General features: G+C 39.8%; 1 protein-coding gene and 1 non-coding gene across 3 annotated transcripts in view; one reads left to right on the top strand and one right to left on the bottom strand.

Moving 5' to 3' along the window:
* PAPSS2 (3'-phosphoadenosine 5'-phosphosulfate synthase 2) overlaps positions 1-8,859 on the top strand; it is an 87,110-nt gene extending 78,251 nt beyond the window's left edge. Inside the window, exons 9-13 of one of the 2 annotated variants that reach the window (XM_060102475.1) lie at positions 2,260-2,313; positions 3,463-3,598; positions 4,651-4,919; positions 5,948-6,177; positions 6,982-8,859. In XM_060102475.1, the coding sequence (XP_059958458.1) occupies positions 2,260-2,313; positions 3,463-3,598; positions 4,651-4,919; positions 5,948-6,177; positions 6,982-7,123 (831 nt within the window). In that variant the 3' untranslated portion in view covers positions 7,124-8,859. The remainder of the gene's footprint in view (positions 1-2,259; positions 2,314-3,462; positions 3,599-4,650; positions 4,920-5,947; positions 6,178-6,981) is intronic. The other variant, XM_060102482.1, reaches the window with a different exon arrangement.
* On the bottom strand, positions 1,307-1,433 carry LOC132501829 (U6atac minor spliceosomal RNA). The gene has a single exon (XR_009534330.1). It is a non-coding gene; the product is annotated as a U6atac minor spliceosomal RNA (small nuclear RNA).
* Positions 8,860-17,212: the final 8,353 nt, after the last annotated feature.

Below are 17,212 nucleotides of genomic sequence, written 5' to 3'. Positions count from 1 at the left end.
CAGCCTGTTCACCATAGCTTTCTTAGTCTTCAGCCTAGTGTTTGAGCTCACCCTCTCCTTTTTGCATTCCTGTTGTCTGTGATTCCAAGCCCAGTTCCTCTTTCACTGCTTCACTAGACTCCCTTAAAGCCTGAACGTGTGTCCAGTTCTGCAAACTCTAGCTGTGGTCCCACACCTGCCTTTGGCAGGAGGCTTGGAAGGAAGTGGGGACTTATGGGCCACAAAGCCCTTGGAAATTAGAGCCACTGGACCTCTCTTCCTGATAGCTGGACCACAGTTCTGGGGACAGTTGAGCCACCTTGGGGACAGAGATGCTCTCTGTCCCTCCTGATCCCAGAAATGCCAAAAGCATAGTTTCAGCATTGTTCTCCAGATATATTTTTAGGCTGGATGGTGAAACAGGTTCAATATTGCCTTTACCAATAGAACAATATAGGGTGGACCCCTTGTGCCCAGAATGAGTTACTGCATGCCCAGGGATTTGGGGTAACTCTTTCAAAATTTTTTCTGCAGTTTAAGCAATGAGGAGAAAGTAAATGTCTAGGTATGGGTATTTGACAATATTCTTGTTAAGTGATTTTCCTGAGCACAGAGTTTAGAAGGGGGGCCATGAAAAAACAAGCAAATCCCTTGCAAATCACCCTTTCTCTACCAAGGGTTTCCTTTGTTTCGGGGGCTGTCCTGTGCAATGTAGGATACTGAGAAGCATTCCTGGCCTCTAATCACTAGATGCCAATAACACACCCTTCCCCACTCCAGTTGTGATGATCACAGTTGTCTTCAGATATTGTCAGACGTCGCCAGGAGAGGCAGAATCGCCCTCTGTTGAGAGCCCTGGCTCTAGCCCAACCTCCCATTCCCTGAAAACCTCTGGAATGCAAGTCATTGTAAACTCCAACATCTGGCCATGACAGGAAATTGAACCAGGGGTATACCATCACCACCTTGATGTCTTCTGAATTGGTGTCATAAATCAATCAGCTTTCTCTCCCCTTTTCTTGCCTCCCTCTTTTCTGCTGACATTACAGGCTGGCCACACTGTCCTTGGACACTGCAAAAGGCAGTTATGGAATTTGATCAGGGGAATGACTGCACAACTGTGATTTGACTGAGAAGTAAGACGTTCTGTAATGTTTGTCTCAATGACTGAGGAGAGACACCTGCTCTCAGTCGTGACTTGTGGCACTGCAGCGTCATATGGAACATATTTAAGCTTATAGAAAAAACAAAAGGTTGTCATGTTTTTCTTTGTTCAGGTTGAGATAAGATGAACACATAACAATGTATAAGTTTCAGATGTACAATATAAAAACCACGGTTAGATGTCACAAAGTAGGTGGCAATGCATTACCCATATGTGTGTTGTCAGGCCTGGGGCCTCTTCCATCCATCCTTGTCAAGGAAAGTGCTAACCCTCTCCTTTCATCAAACACTGTCAGGCTTTTCTTTTTCATTACTTTGACCATTCTTCACACCAGGTTCACACCTAATATTTGTGCGACCCAGGGTAACAATATGAGCTGAAGCCCGATACCGTATCTAAAAGTTACTTATCTAACTAATAAACTTAAATATGTTTTATCTTTCTACTTTGGCAATATGCCTTGATCACAATCTGGAAGGCCAGGTTCAAATTTAGGCTTCTCGGTTCTGTACCAGAACATGGTAGTGTGTGGACAGTTGGCTCTTGGCCTGCAGCCAACCCTTCCTTCTCTTTCTATGCTTGGCCTTGCCCCATGCCGTGGAGGCCCTCTGGGTCTGCCTGTGGGCACCCAGGCTGAATGTCCCAGGTACACATCTCATGGTGGAGAGTAAATGCAGACTAAAGGTGGGCCTGCCCACCAGGGTTTCCTTGCCCTGACAGAAGGGGCACAATTGAAGACGCCAGAGTTGGGCCATCTAAAGTGTGGGACAATGTATAGATGGTTCTTTCTAAAAGTCTCCATGTTCTGTTCCTTACCCACCCTTTCCTGAAGTCACTTTTTCAACTGAGACTGGGTATTGAAAAGTAGAGTATTTATAGTGATCTCAGTGAAAAATGAGCCTTGTCATCTGTCTATCATCTATCTATCTACCATCTATCTATTTACTTATTTAGGTAAAAAACATGTAACATAAAAATTACCATCTTATCCATTTTTAAGTGTACTATTCAGTAGTGTTAAGTATATTTACATTGTTGTGACAGATCTCCAAAACTTTTTCATCTTGAAAATATAACTCCATACCTATTAAACAACAACTGTTTCCCTTCCCCAGACCCTGGTATCAACCATTCTATTTTCTATGAAGTTGACTACTTTAGATACCCACGTAAGTGGAAAAATACAGTATTTATCTTTTTGTGAATGGCTTTTTCACTTGGCATAATGTCTTCAAGTTTCATCCCCCTTGTAGTCTCTGGCTGGATTTCCTTTGTTGTGAAGGCTGAATAATATTCCATTGTATGTATATCATTCACATTCATTGTTCATCCATTCATCTTTCAATAGATATTTGGGTTGCTTCCACCTTTTAGCTATTGTGAATAGTGCTGCTATGAATATGGTTGTGCAAATCTCTGTGAGACATTGCTTTTAATTCTTTTGGATATATACCCAGAAATTGGATTATTGGGTCATGTGGTAGTTGTATTTTTAATTTTTTGAAAAAACTCCATACTGTTGCACCATTTTACAGTCCCACCAACAGTACACAAGGGGGTCCTCCACATCCTTGCTCACACTTGTTATTTTCTGTTTTTGATACTAGCCATCCTAATGGGTGTGAGGTTGCATTTCTCCAGTGATGAGTGATGTTGAACATCTTTTCATATCCCTGTTGGGTTGGCCATTTGTACATCATATCTGTTAAAGTTGCTGATTTTTAAATTAGGTTATTTAATCTTTTATATCAAAGAAGAATATCCACATGATAGAAAAAGGCTATTCAGATCCTCTTCCCTTTTCCAACTACCTATCTGTAGTTGAATTTTCTTTACATATTTCAGCCAAAATAACATATTGCCACAGAATAAATGCAAAAGTAGATACGAGAATCCAGCTGCCTTCTATTAAGTCAGATAATGAAGAGATTTGCAAACATGTAAAACAATGCCATTTTTCTCTTATGTTTTAGGAAAATATTTTTCAGTAAAAAATAAAATGTTTATGTTAATATTTAATACACTTATTGTTAGTTTTAAGTCAATACATATTTTTAAGGGAATTAAGTTTTAATTTCTAATACAGAAAATTATAGATATAACCAATATAAACAAAAGCTCTTTGCAGGTCCTCAATAATTTTTAAGAGTAATAAAGGATTTGAGAGACCAACAAGTTTGATAAATACTGTGCTTGAAATGTTGAAGAACTGAAGGCAGTTCTTCAAGTAAGCCAAGATTGGTTCAGAAGAAGAAAAAATTTTAGATAAAATGGAAAACAATATTAATCACTAACAACTTTAATAACGGTCTTTCTAGATGGTGATGGAAAGTGGGGATTGGCTGGTTGGTGGTGACCTTCAGGTGCTGGAGAGAATACGGTGGGATGATGGGTTGGACCAATACCGCCTGACACCTCTGGAGCTCAAACAGAAATGTAAAGAAATGAATGCTGGTACGTAGCCTGGCTCTATGGCATTTGTTAATACTCCTAACCCTCCTCTGCTTACAGAATTAAGGATTATCAGGAAACAGCATGTTTATAGTTTTGAAAAGCTGAAAACTTTTATCATCTTCTATTGATATGTCTGTTGATATGGAAACACCTTATAAAGTTGAACTACTGCAATATTATGCAGTAGTTAAAAATATGCACTGACCCAGAAAGATACCCAAAATATATCTATTAAGTAAAAAAAGCAAACTGCAGAACGGTATGTATAGAATAATTTCGGAAAACAAAATAAAATGGAATAATTGCTTTAAAAACTCAAACCTACTTCTGTGTGTAGCAGAAATCTCTGGCAGCATGCGCACCAAACTGCAGATGGCAGCGGCTACCTCTAGGGGTAAAGCGGGACCAAGGGGAAGGGAAGATTTTCACTTTACATATTTTGAAAAAGAGAGAGAAAAAGTAATGATAGGATGATGGATGATTTTTAAATTCTATTTTGGTCTTTTCTGTATTTTCTAAGTTTTCTATGATGGATATATATTAATTTATTTCATAACCAGAAAGAAAAATTAAGGCTCTCAGGAGTTCATCACTAATTGGAGTAGTTTTGAAGATTTCCCTAAAGTGAAAGAGAAATATTTTTATATCTTTAAATTGTTAAACTTTTGCACAGACCCCAGAAAACGTTCCTTATCAATATTCACTTCCCAGGGAAATGAGGCTGGAGCAGGGTGCAAGAGGACTGATTAATACTGGCCCCTGCCTGAGCCTTGGTTTGTAGGAAAGGTCCTGGCAACAAATGTGTTCATTTCTGAGTCAGGCTCTCCCTTTAGGGCTTCCAACCTTTGTGTCCTATTCCTGTCTAAGCAGTCTGGCACTGGTTGGTACCTTTGGAGTAACACCCCTAAAGATCCAGGTGGATTCTCCAGCCAGTCCTTAAAAGCAAGTGGATGTAACAAGTTCACTGAACAATAAACACAGCTGCATCTTTTTCTTTCTGTTCTTGCGAACAGTGCATGTCTTTGACCTTGGTTTCTGCTTTCCTTTCCCAGACGCAGTGTTCGCATTCCAGTTGCGCAATCCTGTCCACAACGGCCATGCTCTGCTGATGCAGGACACCCGCCGCCGGCTCCTGGAGAGAGGCTATAAGCACCCGGTCCTCCTGCTGCACCCCCTGGGGGGCTGGACCAAGGATGACGATGTGCCCCTGGACTGGCGGATGAAGCAGCACACAGCTGTGCTCGAGGAGGAGGTTCTAGATCCCAAATCCACCATCATGGCCATCTTCCCATCTCCCATGTTGTATGCTGGCCCCACAGAGGTAAGCAGCTCCCTGGGCTGGGCTGTGGGACTCAGGAGCACAGCATCTAATTTTACTTAGAAGAGCCAGTGAGTTTCTGGGATTCTTCTTCACGAGCAGATTCTAAAATCTTCTGGCCTCTTTACTTTATCAAACTTAATTATGTTTCCATATAGTATTTGTGAAAATGCTAGAAACACCAAATCAAACCTGTCATACACTGCCTTTGAGACTGTGGAAGTTGGTATGTGAACGAGGTGTTTAATACAGCTTACCTGGGTTAAAGGGCAAGATGTATCTAGCCCAGTATTTCAGCAGTTCCAGTTACTCTTAAGTGATTCACCATGCTCGGTGAGCTATATTAGAAGGGAGAAGATGTCTTTAAAACCTTAATGTCTCCCTTTCATCAAGTGTGGATTTCAACAAGTTTACAGGAACTATGATGAATTGAAAAGGTCTCAACCCTTTGGAATGCTCCAAACTGAGTTTAATGAATTAATTCTCTTCAACCAGATCAAAGTTCCAGGCCCCTGGTTCTCTTCCCCATCCTTTATATTTCTATCTGAGCTCTAAAGAGGGCAACTTATTTTGAAATCCCAATGCTGTGTCGAAATGGAATCAATGTCTGCATATGAAGGTTAATTTGCTCATTACTGGCAGTCAGATGGTAAGAGATATTGGAGTTTGTAATTTCCCTTAAACTGTGATTTATTTTGAATAGGGAGGAACTGGAAAGTAAAATCCACGTAGTTCTGTGGAACAGTAAGATCTGAGTGTTACTGGTCTGTTAGTCTGGAGAGATTAGGAAATATAAATTCATGGTCTAAGAGGGAGGATTCTTATCTTTAAAGCTCCTATATCCTACCCAATATAACCAAAAAGATGACAAGAGCAGGAGTCTTGGACACCTCACTGACCTCCTTGCAATTATTAGTTGACCCACATCGCTGAATTACTTTTAAAGCAGAATAAAGGGGTGTCTCCATAAACAGGGACCCCACAGGATTGGCCAGTGATGACCAGCATGTCCTTTATATGATGTTTCCTAGGTCCAATGGCACTGCAGGTCCCGGATGGTTGCAGGGGCCAATTTCTACATTGTGGGCCGGGACCCTGCAGGAATGCCCCACCCTGAGACCAAGAAAGACCTGTATGAACCTACTCATGGGGCCAAGGTCTTGACCATGGCCCCTGGCCTCACCTCTGTGGAAATCATTCCATTCCGAGTGGCTGCCTACAACAAAGCCAAAAAAGCCATGGACTTCTATGATCCAGCAAGGTAGGTTTTCAGAGGAAAATTCTTATTTTTTTATTTTATTTTTTGCGGTATGCGGGCCTCTCACTGTTGTGGCCTCTCCCATTGCGGAGCACAGGCTCCGGATGCGCAGGCTCAGCGGCCATGGCTCACGGGCCCAGCCGCTCCGCGGCATGTGGGATCTTCCCGAACCAGGGCACAAACCTGCGTCCCCTGTATCGGCAGGCGGACTCTCAACCACTGCGCCACCAGGGAAGCCCCAGAGGAAAATTCTTTAAATCAACATCTGTACAGCTGGAATGATGAGGCAAAATTTTGGAGAGCTCCCCAGTGCGTCTCCACAAGCTCCTAATCGGAATGAGAGTCCCTTGAAAGCTAAGACCTGGTCTTGCACATTTCATGCCCCCTAAAGTTGTAGCACAGCCCCTTGCATATAGTAGATGGTCCATAAATATTTCTTTTTTAACATACATTCCTTGAGCATGCAGTGAGTGCCTGGCACATTATGTGAAAGGAAGTAAACACAGAAAAAGTTTTCAATGAGCATTTATAGAGCACGCACCATGCTCAGAGCTCACGCAAGTAGGCGGAACTAATAGAAGACGCTTCCCATGAAGTGAGTAGGTACACAGTACTGAATGGGTAGCTGCCATGATTTCCCTTTCTTCTGCCTGTTCCTTTACTGAAGATTTAGTGAATTGCTTATTTTAGAAGATGCAGCATTTTACAGAAAGAAAAAATGTGGTCTCAGAACCCATCCTACTTCTGGGATCTTTAAGGTAGACGTTACTTACCTATGCTGAGTTCTTTGTTGCTACCCTGTGACAGGCACAATGAGTTTGACTTCATCTCAGGAACTCGTATGAGGAAGCTGGCCCGGGAAGGAGAGAATCCCCCAGATGGCTTCATGGCCCCCAAAGCATGGAAAGTCCTGACAGATTATTACAGGTCCCTGGAGAAGAACAACTAAATGCCCTTCAGCACCAGAGTTTCTTTCTGAAGTGCTCTGTGATTTCTTTTTCTATTTTTGTGATTAGATGCTTTGTATCCAACTGCTTCTCAATGATTGACTTTAATGTTTTATAATGAGGTAAAAATGTTCTCTATAAAGTCAACATATATACACACACACACACACACACACACACACGTGTGTGTGTGTGTGTGTATAAAGTAAAACTGAAGACCAAACCTTAGCAGGTAAAAGCAGTATTATCATTTCAGAATGAAATTAGTTGTATTTTCTACCATATCTGAGCAGTAGGTCCCAGATTTCATAAAGCTTTGACCATGTGTCTAGTTTACTTGCCAAAAAGTAAAGCATGTCTCCCAGCTTAAGTCTTGCCAACCTGCATTCTCCCATGTCATATACCAGTAGTAAAGGAAAGGAGATGGGCAGCCCCTTCTATACAGCTGACAAAAAAAAAAAAAAAGAAAGAAAGAAAATCTCACCCCAAATGAGGAGTGGCTCATGTCAAGATTCTTGCTAGTATTTCCCTCGTGCCTGTATCCAGCCTTACTGCCCAGTATCTTAGGTGCTGAACTATGACCTGACTGGAGAAACCAAATGTGTGAAAATGTGAAGTTAATCTCAGAGATCTATGCAACCTAGTTCTGCCATGGAAGTTATATTATCTAATAAGAAGAGAAATCTTAATATTTTTCTGTGAATAACGTAACTCCAGTTAAACGGTGTCTTTTAATTAAATAGCGTACAGGGCTTTGATGAGAAGATTTGCACCCAGGCCTCAAACAATCTGGCAATGTTGTGGAGAGTTAATTTTTCTCCTCTTTGCTGTGGTCATTGTGTCTATGGAGAGGCTGCGCCTATTACCTGCAGTGGCATCAGCTGTGACCAAAAACAATTCAGACCATCAGACTAGCGAGCTGCTGGAACCAGACAAAAATGCAGGAAGCTCCAACCTTTTCATCTTACAGGTGACCAAACTAAGACGATGCACAAGCACAGGCTTCATGAACTAATGAGCACTGTAACAAAAGTGCCAAATTGGCATTTTGGAAGTACTGGTGGCACTGAGCACCCAGGCCACTTGACTCCCAGGCTGGTGCTTTGTCTACCCTGTACAACACAGGAGCTGGACCTGGTTTCCCTCAACTGCTTAACAAAACTCCTTGAACAGAGGGCACTTCTTGGATGCTGTCAGGTCCGGAGTTTCCTATACCCAGCTGATTTTACTGCAGTTGAAAAAAATACTTTCCCAAAGACTCATGCTGTTCTGAAACATTCAACCTCTGATGGCTTTACTTTCTGGGAGGCAATCTTGAACCTTCTGTCTAATTCCTTTTTACTAAGGAATATATGAAGAAATAGTACCTTTTGTACACAGGTCTCTCTGGAAGAGACTTAAGACTGGAAAGAGAAAACATTTTTTTTCATACTGTTTTGTTTTTTTAAATGCTAAACCAAGCTAATGAAAGTTCTTTTGAGAATAAATCACAGTGGCCACAGCAAAGTATGACTATCTTTAATAGCACAGTGCCTATATTCATTTAATCAGAGGTCCTCACTACTGCCTTTTTTAAAAAAAGCATATTTATTGAAAACATGAGACAAGATGTAGGTACCTTAACCAATGTTATTTTGTGATTTTTAAAATATATTTAAAACTGCTCTTCTGCTTGAGTACCACTTAGTGCAAATGATTATTTCTATGTACAACTGATGCTTGTTCTTATTTTAATAAATTTCTCAAAATGAAGGCTGAGTCTTTTCTGCATCTCGTATCAAGTGTGCATTGACATCTGTTGGTTGAAGCCCTTGTGACTTTGTATATGGAGAGAAACAGCAGCTCTCTTTCAGACCATCATTAAGAGGCTGTTTACCCTTGTTCCTGTCATCTTTTAAACTGTGCTCTCCATGTGACTGACACGTGGTTTCAGCCAAGCACTACAGTTCCTCAGGGACCTCACCCCAGGATTTCAGTGCATTGGGATCTAACAAAATATTAAAATTTGTCCTAACTTATTGTTCCCTTTTTTTCAAAGTGCCTCCACAGAGTTTCACCAGCAGGGTTAGAAGTAGTTGTGCTTCTTCCACAACTCCCACACCTCCACTCACCTCAGCAGTTGCTACTGGTGTAGGCAGAAAGGATACCTGTTTCCACCCACACTTTCAGTGGCCTTCAGACAGGCCTGCAGCTTTGGGGCTTTTTCCCTCCTTCAGTCCCTGGCCTCTCCCTCTCTTCTGTCCTGAAGGCTTCATGCAAATTTTTGTTCCTGTCCTCACTCCAAACAAAACTGGTGTGATAGCCAGCTCAAAGGTGCCACTTGTTACCACTTCCTCTTTCTCCCCAGATCCTTACTTGCTGGCACCTGGACAAAGCAGAGCAGGGAATGTTTAAGTACATAAAGATACAAGTGGTGCTGAGGGAGTATGCCATACCGCACAGGGCAGTGCGAAGGGTATATGTAAATCATTCATTCAGATAACGCGTACAAATCTATCAGCATTTATATCAGGCCACAAGATTCCTTTCCAATCCATCTTCCCTGCAAGAAGAAACAAATCTTAGTGATTTGAGAACAGCAAGTTCATCTTTCTTTTTTCCTCATCTTCCTCCTATTAACCTGACTTTTAGGTCTAGCATGGATCTTGAATATACTTTCCTGATAGGTTAAGTAATCAGGAAATTAGATGAGCACCAGAGCAGTCAACAATGTGTAAAGGTTTGATAGAACACAGTGCAGCTTTTGCCTTTGAGATTTTGAATGATACAGGTTTCTATTATTTACGTATATCCCACTACCAATAATGCACAAATGATCAAGAATTAACTATATAGATATTTAAAGAATAACCACTAATTTTTTCTTCTCCCTAGCATTCATTTAATTCTTTGGTCAATATTAGCTATTATTGGGCCACTCATCATACATATTCACCAAATGATTAAAGTGATGTATACAAGCAATTCACTAATATAATACTCCAAAGGTGCCTATTTTTTTTTGCTTATATTGTAATTTTATTGAAATTATTACTAAAAAATAAATGGATCAATGATGAGCTTGGACATTTTAGTCTGATAAAAACCTAGACAAAATAAAATACTTTTTTACGGGGCTAGGAAAGAGTGATGACGCAAAGAACTCTTGACAAACTGAGAAACAAGCCTTTCGTAGGTAAGTCTTGTAGTTCTTCAATGGCTTATCTTTAGTAACGGAAGTAACCTCCCCTACCCGCCAAGCCATTAGCTTTTCCATAGATTTCCTCATTTGGATTAACTGCAGGAAAGACCAGTCTCAATCAGTAAGAAATCTAAATTATAGAATGTTTTAAAAAGTAATACAGTTTTATTACCTTCAAATACATAAGCGACAAACAGAGGGGCACAGCTTTTTAAATGTCATAACGTATTTGTAATTGTTGGCAGCAATAATACATACTTTATTTTGGAAAAGTTCTTAAATAGGGTTGGACTTGTTTCAGAAACTCAAACCTGGTCTGCACCTATTTTACTAAAATGTTTGTGAAAGCTCTTACATACTGTAATGTATTAAACACACTTATGGGTAAAGAAAAATCTTGATTATATTTATTGCATAAGACTGTTTTCCATAAATAGTTCAAAGATAAAGTTCAGCTCAGCACAGGTTTAAAAAATAATGGCCTACTTCCATGCAAACAACTCCAATATTGATCTGGTCTTTTAAACTAGTTAAAAGACTGGCGTCTATAACTGTATTCACCAAGAAGAACCTACATTTATGGAAGAAATTAATTCCATCAACCACTAAAGAGGTTGTACCCCAATCCTATCTTCAAATTACAAAAAAAATTATATAAAGTAGCAGATCTTTGGACATTCAAAGTAAACAACCAACGAAAAAGCTTACAGCTTCAAAAGAGCCAAAGAAACACATTTAATAAACAAAAACACTAAGTACCTGGAAGTGTCTATGACTTTACCTAATGGAATGTTTCATAACTTATGCCTATTAAAACAAGTCCAGGGACTTCCCTGGGGGCACAGTGGTTAAGAATCCGCCTGCCAATGCAGGGGACATGGGTTCAGTCCCTGGTCTGGGAAGATCCCACATGCCACGGAGCAACTAAGCCCATGCACCACAACTACTGAGCCTGCGCTCTAGAGCCCATGTGATGCAACTATTGAGCCCACATGCCACAACTACTGAATCCCATGCTCTGCAACTACTGAGCCCCTGTGCTGCAACCACTGAAGCCCGTGTGCCTAGAGCCCGTACTCCTCAACAAGAGAAGCCACCACAATGAGAAGGCCGCGCACCACAACGAATAGTAGCCTCCACTTGCCGCAACTAGAGAAAGCCTGTGCACAGCAACGAAGACCCAATGCAGCCAAAAAAAAAAAAAAAGAAAGAAAGAAAAAAGAAAAAAGGCTCCATTCTTGAAGACTCCAATTTAAAAGAAACAAAAGTCCATTTACCAAGGCTGACACCCATCAGTAGCTAAGAGAGTCACCTGGTTTAGAAGTCCTGATGATCAGGTCAGTATTGCTAAGGTCCCAAAATGTCTATCAACACGGCCACTGTTGGATCAGTGTGCTGTTTAGTGAAAACTGGGATGGGAACTTAAAGCACGTCTATTTCAGCATTTCCATTATTGCACAGATAAGGAAATGGAAGCCCAAAAATGTGAGATGACGACTCTAAGGACGTGATGACCTGCAGACATATTCACTTGCTAGTTTCCAAGGCATTTTCATATGTTTCTTAAAACAATAACAGAAGGTACACATTATGATTTCTATTTACAGATAAGGGAACAGATGCCCACGAAAGTAAAGAGATTTTGCCCAAGGCTACACTGTGCATGCACTCTCTAGCGCACTCTCTAACATGGAGTTCCACAACTGGGACTGAAACTTATAAAGCTGAAAATGAACTTTACATGACTTATAATAAATCCCTGCACAATTTCTTCTGCTAGAATGCAGAAGGATGCAAAAGACTTCCACTTCCATATAGTAACAAGAAAAGGCCAGACAAAATAAAAATAATACTTTTCCAGGAGACTAGCAAAGAACAGTGGACGCAAGGACTTCTTCATTAACTGACTTCCAGGCAGAAATAAGCCCTTCCGAAATGAGCAGAGAGCCTTGGTACTTTTTTTTTATACCAGGGTAGACTCCTGAGAATGGATACAGTGTGTGCAAGAGCAGGCCTGCCTTGGATGGAGAGACTTTGCAGGCATGTGGAGAATTCAGCCAACACTCAGACAATAGTGATTGAAATCTGGAAACACTTTTAAAAACAAACTGCTAGGCTAGACAAGCCCTCTTCCCTGGATTTTTCAGAGAAAATGGCAGAAGAGGGGCTCAAAGTCTTGTGCATTCTCATGGTGACTGGATTCCAGAACACTGTCAGAACTGAATATAGAGAAGAACCGCAAACATCTGAACCAGCACCCAAACCCCTCCCAGCTCAAATACTGCCAAGATCAAAAGGCAACTGCCTAAGAGGGTAGGGGTTGGGCTAAACCTGGTCTACTCAATCTTGTTAAAGCTACAGCCCAGACTCAGCCTAACTAGACTCTAAGAGAAATGGCAATGATCAGCCCTTCACGCTAACTTGCCTATCAGAGGAATGGGCTTGTACTTCCTGGAAATAAAACAAAAACCTATGTTATACTTCAGTCTCCACTGTTCTGTTTTACACCTACTATCTGGAACAACATAAATTACAAGTTAAAAAGTGATCACCTGGCTGCAGAGTTGGGCGTGCCAAGTAGCAATCCATCATCAAGTGGTAAAGCTTATGGGACTGGACCAAACAGTCCCTAAAGGCCTGTCCACACAAACTATAATGTATATTGCTCATATGTCCAGCATGCCCACCGGAGTCATAATACTGCCCTTGGCAGTGCTGGCCTCGTGTGACCAGCTGGTCATTTACCACTTTCTTGTCTAGCCACATTCTCCACAATACTCAGTTTTCTTTGGATGAAACCCCACTCTCCTTTTGCAGTTGACCAGTAAATCCAGATACACTTGGCCCTTGAACAATGGAGGGGTTAGGGGTGCCAACTCTCTTCACAGTCAAAACTCCCCAAATAACTTACAGTCGGTCCTCCATATCCACAGTTCCTTGTATCCGTGGTTCTGAACCTGCAGATTCAACCAACCGCAGACTGTGTAGTACTGTGGTATTTACTACTGAAAAAAGTCTGAGGATAAGTGGACCAATGCAGTTCAAACCTGTGTCATTCAAGGGTCAAGTGTACTTTTGCTCTCAAACCATTTAAGCCAAAGGAGTTCCTGAAGGGTCATTCTCTCAAAGCTCCAGAACTGCCAGGAGGTGATTTTTGACCTGGCTTTGCACACTTCCAGAATTTTGAATCCTGAATGGGGCAATTTAAAGATAAACATCTGGAGTTCATTTAATCCAGTAGAAGAATAAAAGCAAGATTCTTAAGCAATTCCTGTGAAAAAAACTTCTGGAGCTTTCAGAGTTCCTACCTAACCTAAGTCCAGTTCTTCAGCTTCCCTCTAATCTTAAGAGCTCCTCATATCCTTCAAATAAATCCTTTATTGCTTAGGTCAGCTAGAGTTGACTGCCTGCAATGGAACCCTAACTGGTACTCTTCACAAGGCTATGACTGTGGCCCGGTAGACAATGCTCATCTCCCTCAGACATGTCTGCAAAGGACTTTGTTTACTGGATGATATATTACCATCCCCTGTTTGAATATCTTGGTCGTTCTTAGAATTTCTGGAAGCTATGTATCTTCAGGACAGTGAGGCATACATACTCCACTGTGTTCTATTCTCAGCTCCAAATCTTGCATGTCGGTAATTATTTCAATGTTTGACTCTAGTTTTAAAACTGAGCTGTCATGATTCACAAACCTGTGTCCTTGATGCATTCCACAGCAGCACTAACATTCACAGAAACTGTATCTCAAAGGAAACAAGCTTTTATCTAAATTGTTCTCAAGCAGATTTATAACAGTAAATATTAGACAATCACAAAAATATACTCCCAGTTCAGTGTTTCGGTAATGAGACCCTTACGCGGCGTTAGTATTAACAGTGTAAAATCCACGCCAGTGTTCACGAAGGAGGTTTTATTTTTACTCACATGATAAATGGTTTTTTTTAGGTTTGATCTCATTTGCTTTTGGCACCTGTGCTATGCAGGCATACCTTGGAGATATTGTGGGTTTGGTTCCAGACCACTGCAATAAAGCAAATCTCTCAGTAGGGCAAGTCACACAAATGTTTTGGTTTCCTAGTACACATAAAAGTTATGTTTACACTGTACTGTAGTCTATTGAGTATATAACAGCATTATGTCTAAAAAAAACAATGTACATACCTTAAAAAATACTTCGTTGCTAAAAATGCTAACCATCATCTGACAACGCAGGGTTGCCACAAACCTTCAATTTGTTTTAAAAAAAACAAAAGCACTATTTGTGAAGCACAATAAAACAATGTGTATACCCTTACATCTTTTCCTCAATACAATTTCATGAACATGGACAGACTTTTCACCTATACATGTACATAGAGCTGTAACTTTTGACAACATGGATGGAGAGATTGTCATATTAAGTGAAGTCAGACAGAGAAAGACAATATATCACTTCTATGTAGAATCTAAAAAAACAAATGAAACAAATGAACTTATTTACGAAACAGAAACAGACGCACAGAGAAAACAAACTTACAAAGAGGAAAGGGTGGGGGAAGGGATAAATCAGGAGTTTGAGATTAACATATACACACTATATATAAAATAGATAAACAACAAGAACCTACTGTAGTGGAATATTACGCAGCCATAAAAAGAAACGAAATTGAGTTACCTGTAGTGAGGTGGATGGACCTAGAGTCTGTCATACAGAGTGAAGTAAGTCAGAAAGAGAAAAATAAATACCGTATGCTAACACATATATATGGAATCTAAAAAAAAAATTTTTTTTAAAGGTTATGAAGAACCTAGGGGCAGGACAGGAATAAAAACACAGATGTAGAGAAAGGACTTGAGGACACAGGGAGGGGGAAGGGTAAGCTGGGACGAAGTGAGAGAGTACATGGACATATATACACTACCAAATGTAAAATAGATAGCTAATGGGAAGCAGCCGTGTAGCACAGGGAGATCAGCTCGGTGCTTTGTGACCACCTAGAGGGGTGGGATAGGGAGGGTGGGAGGGAGACGCAAGAGGGAGGAGATATGGGGATATATGTATATGTATAGCTGATTTACTTTGTTATAAAGCAGAAACTAACACACCACTGTAAAGCAATTATACTCCAATAAAGATGTTAAGAAAAAAAACCTACTGTATAGCATAGGGAACTATATTCAAAATCTTATAATAACCTATAATAGAAAAGAATCTGAAAAAGATTTTATATATATATAAAATACATAAATATATAAAAAAGATTTATATACTTATATATATACACACACATATATCTATATCTGAGTCACTTTGCTGTACACCTGAAACTAACACAACATTGCAAATCAACTATACTTCAATTAAAGAGAGAGAGAGAGAGCTGTAACTTCTGAGACGATTAGGGAACTCTATCTTTGATAACTAAATTGATAACAATTTCAGTAATGAAGGCTCTCTAAATATTCTGTCAGCTCTAAATGGAATGATTCTATAGCTTTATTTGAGGCTTCCAGTTGGTGCTGGGATTTTAGTCATGCAGGATATATGCTTAGCGTATCAGAATTCTATTCAATATTCTGACATTGACCGTAAGAGAAGCTAAAGAGAGAATTATAAAATATACATCATCGAATTCATTTCCTTTATCCAGAAGAAGCTGTAACATTTGTCCACAAATAAACAATTCTAGTTTAAAAAAGAAAAATTCCTACCAACGAAATTCCTACCATTTTTATTCAGGCACACTCAAAGTTTGAGACATCCTCGACTCCAAACCTTCAAGTTATAGCTACTAAGTAATATTAGATTATTGTGGTCATATAGAATATTTGGATTACTCCAATCCAGCTATTGATAACATGGTGAGTTCTGCATCACCCTGCAGGTGCAGGGTAGGGTTGAATGAGAAAGGAGATAAATTGGAAAGAAGATACTGAATTGATTCAAATATTGAGTTTCTAAACTCTATTTTAAAAAGGCCAAGGAATAGTTTGAAACACATCAGACTTACCAGATGTCTTCCAACAATGAGGCTTTTAGAGAAACATCACAGGTGATCATTTCATCTCAATCCCTAGAGTAGAGATCTAGGGATCATGGAAATAGTTTAAGCATGGAGAATGCTTAAAAATTGAGCCTGGTCAAACAGATGTGTACATCAGTGTGTAAAAGCAATAAAATAATGTGATAGCAAACATCTGAACAGTACTATGGAAGGCACTATGCTACGTGCCTTACATACATCATCTTATTACACACCCTATAAGATGAGTGCCACTGTCACTCCATTTTATAAATGAGGAACTGAGTCTCATTAAGTTACATGTCTAGTCCAAGTATACAGTTAATTAATAGGGAGCCTGGATTTAAACTCAGGCAGTCTAACTCTAGATCCAGTACTTTTAACTGTCAGCCAAAATGAAATATCTTAGAACCTAGAATCCAATGCATGCCAAAAGCTTACATCAAACATGTCTACAGCAAAGGATATATTATATAACACTAAATGTTCCTTAAAATCATACAGTAAAGTTTCCTCAATCACTTTAAGATATTAAGATGCCTAGATGAGTCATGTGTTGTTGCCTTTAGTGTATTTCTCTAACTTCATTTGATGATTCAAACTATGATAAATTTAACTACTACTATTGGATATTCTAGATTTAAAAGAAGATAAAAAGGACATGAAGAGAGATATGTCACTCCTATTTTTGATCAGTATGCCATCAGATTAAAATTAAATGACTACTGAAATTCATACTAAAACAAAATAATGGTTATATACTAGAATGTATGCTATAAAACTTACACAGTAAGATGAAAACAGTCCAAGGGCAAGTTTTATAAACCAAAACAACCCCAGAAAATTTTACATAACTGAAAAAGACAAAGGAGTAAGTAGAGAAAACTCAATTAAGAGGGACC

The sequence above is a fragment of the Mesoplodon densirostris genome, chromosome 1, assembly GCF_025265405.1.
Source record: "Mesoplodon densirostris isolate mMesDen1 chromosome 1, mMesDen1 primary haplotype, whole genome shotgun sequence".
NCBI lineage: Eukaryota > Metazoa > Chordata > Mammalia > Artiodactyla > Ziphiidae > Mesoplodon > Mesoplodon densirostris.
This window is presented reverse-complemented; position numbering and strand designations above follow the sequence as displayed.